The sequence below is a fragment of the Lithobates pipiens genome, unplaced genomic scaffold (assembly GCF_037356315.1).
Source record: "Lithobates pipiens isolate NorthernLeopardFrog02 unplaced genomic scaffold, aLitPip1_a1.2 Scaffold_19, whole genome shotgun sequence".
NCBI classification, from domain to species: Eukaryota; Metazoa; Chordata; class Amphibia; order Anura; family Ranidae; genus Lithobates; species Lithobates pipiens.
The window spans coordinates 153,569,984-153,575,983 of record NW_027507764.1 but is presented as its reverse complement, the minus strand read 5'-3'; the positions used below and the strand labels follow the sequence as shown (position 1 = coordinate 153,575,983).

At 46.8% G+C, this 6,000-nt stretch overlaps 1 protein-coding gene across 2 annotated transcripts in view; it reads left to right on the top strand.

The window, feature by feature from the left end:
- Window positions 1-5,433: 5,433 nt before the first annotated feature.
- The window catches only part of ZNF385D (zinc finger protein 385D), a 506,733-nt gene continuing 506,166 nt past the window's right edge, over window positions 5,434-6,000 (top strand). Inside the window, exon 1 of one of the 2 annotated variants that reach the window (XM_077491412.1) lies at window positions 5,434-5,719. In XM_077491412.1, coding sequence (XP_077347538.1) covers window positions 5,698-5,719 — 22 coding nt within the window. In that variant the 5' untranslated portion in view covers window positions 5,434-5,697. The remainder of the gene's footprint in view (window positions 5,720-6,000) is intronic. The other variant, XM_077491413.1, reaches the window with a different exon arrangement.

The following is a 6,000-nucleotide window of genomic DNA, read 5'->3' as shown; positions in this document are numbered from 1 at the left end:
CTCAAGCCTATGTACCGTAGCACCCTATACCAAGTTACCAGTCCTTATAAGAACTTTTGTGGACCAAGCAGGTTGTGTATTAGTGTTTAGCAGACTGTACGTCAGTCCCTATACCGCTGAAGGACTGCTGCAGTATAGGGCAGCGGTCAGCAGTGGTGCACGTCAACCCTATCTATTGTGGACCGATAGCGGTCCTTACAGAACAGCAGACTGTACCGCACTCAAGCCTATGTACCGTAGCACCCTATACCAAGTTACCAGTCCTTATAAGAACTTTTGTGGACCAAGCAGGTTGTGTATTAGTGTTTAGCAGACTGTACGTCAGTCCCTATACCGCTGAAGGACTGCTGCAGTATAGGGCAGCGGTCAGCAGTGGTGCACGTCAACCCTATCTATTGTGGACCGATAGCGGTCCTTACAGAACAGCAGACTGTACCGCACTCAAGCCTATGTACCGTAGCACCCTATACCAAGTTACCAGTCCTTATAAGAACTTTTGTGGAACAAGCAGGTTGTGTGTTAGTGATTAGCAGACTGTACGTCAGTCCCTATACCGCTGAAGGACTGCTGCAGTATAGGTGAGCGGTCAGCAGTGGTGCACGTCAACCCTATCTATTGTGGACCGATAGCGGTCCTTACAGAACAGCAGACTGTACCGCACTCAAGCCTATGTACCGTAGCACCCTATACCAAGTTACCAGTCCTTATAAGAACTTTTGTGGACCAAGCAGGTTGTGTGTTAGTGTTTAGCAGACTGTACGTCAGTCCCTATACCGCTGAAGGACTGCTGCAGTATAGGGCAGCGGTCAGCAGTGGTGCACGTCAACCCTATCTATTGTGGACCGATAGCGGTCCTTACAGAACAGCAGACTGTACCGCACTCAAGCCTATGTACCGTAGCACCCTATACCAAGTTACCAGTCCTTATAAGAACTTTTGTGGACCAAGCAGGTTGTGTATTAGTGTTTAGCAGACTGTACGTCAGTCCCTATACCGCTGAAGGACTGCTGCAGTATAGGGCAGCGGTCAGCAGTGGTGCACGTCAACCCTATCTATTGTGGACCGATAGCGGTCCTTACAGAACAGCAGACTGTACCGCACTCAAGCCTATGTACCGTAGCACCCTATACCAAGTTACCAGTCCTTATAAGAACTTTTGTGGAACAAGCAGGTTGTGTGTTAGTGATTAGCAGACTGTACGTCAGTCCCTATACCGCTGAAGGACTGCTGCAGTATAGGGCAGCGGTCAGCAGTGGTGCACGTCAACCCTATCTATTGTGGACCGATAGCGGTCCTTACAGAACAGCAGACTGTACCGCACTCAAGCCTATGTACCGTAGCACCCTATACCAAGTTACCAGTCCTTATAAGAACTTTTGTGGAACAAGCAGGTTGTGTGTTAGTGATTAGCAGACTGTACGTCAGTCCCTATACCGCTGAAGGACTGCTGCAGTATAGGTGAGCGGTCAGCAGTGGTGCACGTCAACCCTATCTATTGTGGACCGATAGCGGTCCTTACAGAACAGCAGACTGTACCGCACTCAAGCCCATGTACCGTAGCACCCTATACCAAGTTACCAGTCCTTATAAGAACTTTTGTGGACCAAGCAGGTTGTGTATTAGTGTTTAGCAGACTGTACGTCAGTCCCTATACCGCTGAAGGACTGCTGCAGTATAGGGCAGCGGTCAGCAGTGGTGCACGTCAACCCTATCTATTGTGGACCGATAGCGGTCCTTACAGAACAGCAGACTGTACCGCACTCAAGCCTATGTACCGTAGCACCCTATACCAAGTTACCAGTCCTTATAAGAACTTTTGTGGACCAAGCAGGTTGTGTATTAGTGTTTAGCAGACTGTACGTCAGTCCCTATACCGCTGAAGGACTGCTGCAGTATAGGGCAGCGGTCAGCAGTGGTGCACGTCAACCCTATCTATTGTGGACCGATAGCGGTCCTTACAGAACAGCAGACTGTACCGCACTCAAGCCTATGTACCGTAGCACCCTATACCAAGTTACCAGTCCTTATAAGAACTTTTGTGGACCAAGCAGGTTGTGTATTAGTGTTTAGCAGACTGTACGTCAGTCCCTATACCGCTGAAGGACTGCTGCAGTATAGGGCAGCGGTCAGCAGTGGTGCACGTCAACCCTATCTATTGTGGACCGATAGCGGTCCTTACAGAACAGCAGACTGTACCGCACTCAAGCCTATGTACCGTAGCACCCTATACCAAGTTACCAGTCCTTATAAGAACTTTTGTGGAACAAGCAGGTTGTGTGTTAGTGATTAGCAGACTGTACGTCAGTCCCTATACCGCTGAAGGACTGCTGCAGTATAGGTGAGCGGTCAGCAGTGGTGCACGTCAACCCTATCTATTGTGGACCGATAGCGGTCCTTACAGAACAGCAGACTGTACCGCACTCAAGCCTATGTACCGTAGCACCCTATACCAAGTTACCAGTCCTTATAAGAACTTTTGTGGACCAAGCAGGTTGTGTATTAGTGTTTAGCAGACTGTACGTCAGTCCCTATACCGCTGAAGGACTGCTGCAGTATAGGGCAGCGGTCAGCAGTGGTGCACGTCAACCCTATCTATTGTGGACCGATAGCGGTCCTTACAGAACAGCAGACTGTACCGCACTCAAGCCTATGTACCGTAGCACCCTATACCAAGTTACCAGTCCTTATAAGAACTTTTGTGGAACAAGCAGGTTGTGTGTTAGTGATTAGCAGACTGTACGTCAGTCCCTATACCGCTGAAGGACTGCTGCAGTATAGGGCAGCGGTCAGCAGTGGTGCACGTCAACCCTATCTATTGTGGACCGATAGCGGTCCTTACAGAACAGCAGACTGTACCGCACTCAAGCCTATGTACCGTAGCACCCTATACCAAGTTACCAGTCCTTATAAGAACTTTTGTGGAACAAGCAGGTTGTGTGTTAGTGATTAGCAGACTGTACGTCAGTCCCTATACCGCTGAAGGACTGCTGCAGTATAGGTGAGCGGTCAGCAGTGGTGCACGTCAACCCTATCTATTGTGGACCGATAGCGGTCCTTACAGAACAGCAGACTGTACCGCACTCAAGCCTATGTACCGTAGCACCCTATACCAAGTTACCAGTCCTTATAAGAACTTTTGTGGACCAAGCAGGTTGTGTATTAGTGTTTAGCAGACTGTACGTCAGTCCCTATACCGCTGAAGGACTGCTGCAGTATAGGGCAGCGGTCAGCAGTGGTGCACGTCAACCCTATCTATTGTGGACCGATAGCGGTCCTTACAGAACAGCAGACTGTACCGCACTCAAGCCTATGTACCGTTGCACCCTATACCAAGTTACCAGTCCTTATAAGAACTTTTGTGGACCAAGCAGGTTGTGTATTAGTGTTTAGCAGACTGTACGTCAGTCCCTATACCGCTGAAGGACTGCTGCAGTATAGGGCAGCGGTCAGCAGTGGTGCACGTCAACCCTATCTATTGTGGACCGATAGCGGTCCTTACAGAACAGCAGACTGTACCGCACTCAAGCCTATGTACCGTAGCACCCTATACCAAGTTACCAGTCCTTATAAGAACTTTTGTGGAACAAGCAGGTTGTGTGTTAGTGATTAGCAGACTGTACGTCAGTCCCTATACCGCTGAAGGACTGCTGCAGTATAGGGCAGCGGTCAGCAGTGGTGCACGTCAACCCTATCTATTGTGGACCGATAGCGGTCCTTACAGAACAGCAGACTGTACCGCACTCAAGCCTATGTACCGTAGCACCCTATACCAAGTTACCAGTCCTTATAAGAACTTTTGTGGAACAAGTGAGTTGTGAATGTTTAGCAGACTGCAGCAGAAGGGCAGCAGTCAAGTATAATATCCTTTCTATATTTGGAAGAAAGAATATTATACATGTACAAGCCTATTACTGTACCACTGATACCAGTCCTGAAAAGAACCTTTGTGGAACTAATAATAACAGCAAGTCTTTAAAATTACCCTCACTGCCTGACAACACTGCTTCCTTCCTGTCCCTATACAAATTGGCAAAAAAAGAGAACGATTAGTGGTTACTGGAACAGCTCTTTTGTGGACCTTGATAGTAACAGCTAATGATGATGATGATGATGATGATGATGAAAGACTAATCTGGCTGTCCCTGTAGCATACACCGTCCTTTCCCTTTCTCTAAACTAACAAAAGACACTCAGGCTGCTGCAAGAATCAGCAGCACAGCAAACCTATCAACACCTAACACCTATACCAGTCCTGAAAAGAACTTTTGTGTACCAAATAGCTAGTGGTTTATCTCTCCCTACTCCACACAGGAACCTGTCCCTATCTTAACAGAAGAAAGAATGTAAAATGGCCACCGGATCGGGTGTATTTATAGGTTAGGGGGAATGTACAAGTGTCCATGTGCTGTCATGTCTCAATTGGCTGTCCTGTATCACATGATAAACGTGTCACCAAAGGTTAAAGTTCTTGTATACATTAAACACGTAAGTCCGCCGCGGCGAACGACGGAAAAAGGCGTTCGAACGTGCGGACCGCGAATGTCGGAAATTCGCCGCGAAACGACCGCCGGGCGAACCGTTCGGCCATCACTACTCTGCTGTCAATGTCCGAACAGCATTTCTGATGACCAGTAGTCAAAGTGACATTAGTCCACTGACTTTATTGGGAGAGCCATGCTTAATTCATGAACAAAGGCTGCTGTTGCTGCACTTCGGCATCTCCGCTTTAGGTGCCAGAGGACCTTGTCCTGTCACTGCACAGGGGAGTTCTTTTTTGCTTCTGCGGTATAAAAGATAACTAGTAATTTTGCTTTTAACGCTTTCAATTTCAAAACGCCGTAAATATGAATTAAACATGAACGCACATGCATTTTGCGTGTATTAGTTCTCAAACTAGCAGCTTGAACCAACAAACAACCTCATGGCCTCCTTTTTATTTTCAGATGCGACATTTCAAACGCCATGTTTCTCTACGCTACAATCTTTTGCAGCTGCTTGTATATGAATAAATAATAGAAAATGTACAAGATAAAAAAAAAAAAGAGAGAGAAAAGTCTGGATGCCTGCGTTGGAGTGATCTAATCACTATTATGAAACAAAAGCAATCAATACATCAGTAACCCATGCATCATCTTATATTAAGCGCCCCCCCCCTTCTGTCAATGGTTACTATTGTGAGCCTCGCTATCAGCTAATTGCATGATTTATCTTATCAACTTTCCTGAATGCATTTTCCCAGATGAGCAGTTGCACTTACTAACAGTCTGCAAAAGGAAGGAAAAAAAAATTAGCAAAACGAGAAACACGTTGATAAGAGATTTTGTTCCCAAAAGAAACGCCTTTATTGGAAAAGGATATTAGCACACCTTTGGAGGAGCATGTGAAGGCAAAGTGAGGAAAACCCGTTTGTAGTACTCTTAGAACTGATGTCACATGCAAGGCAAGGACATCACAAGGAGGAGTCAGATTACAGTAAGAATGGGCAGTGCAGCGTGCAGGCAATGCTAGATCAGACAGGGGATTGGAACAGGGATAAGACTTGCTGCTCAACACTCATCCTAAACACAAGAAAGCACCGATCGCTGTGCCAGTGCTGGGGACATTTGCACCTCCCGAAGAATGAGAGATCCTTGCTGCACATGACAAGCTTGTGTTGGAGTTAATGCACAATAGAGAGCAGACAGCCTTGTGATTGGAATGAGAAACATAATGTATTTTGGTAAGTGCTACGCTTTTGTGCTGTTATGCTTTGACTTGTCCATTGAAAAGCAGCTGTTTTGACGTGTGCACAATCAGTCTATGCACCTAGCTTACAGCACTTTGCCTGTAGTGCTGCTGGGCTTGTATGTGTGCAGTGATCTGCAATGGCTAGATCTCACACTTCTCACTACAGACCTACAGACCAGGGTGGATGGCTCAATAAACTTGACTACATGTTTACTTTAAAAGTAACTGAAAAGCAAACCAGCCACTTAAAAAGCAATCTTGTTGTCATTTGTG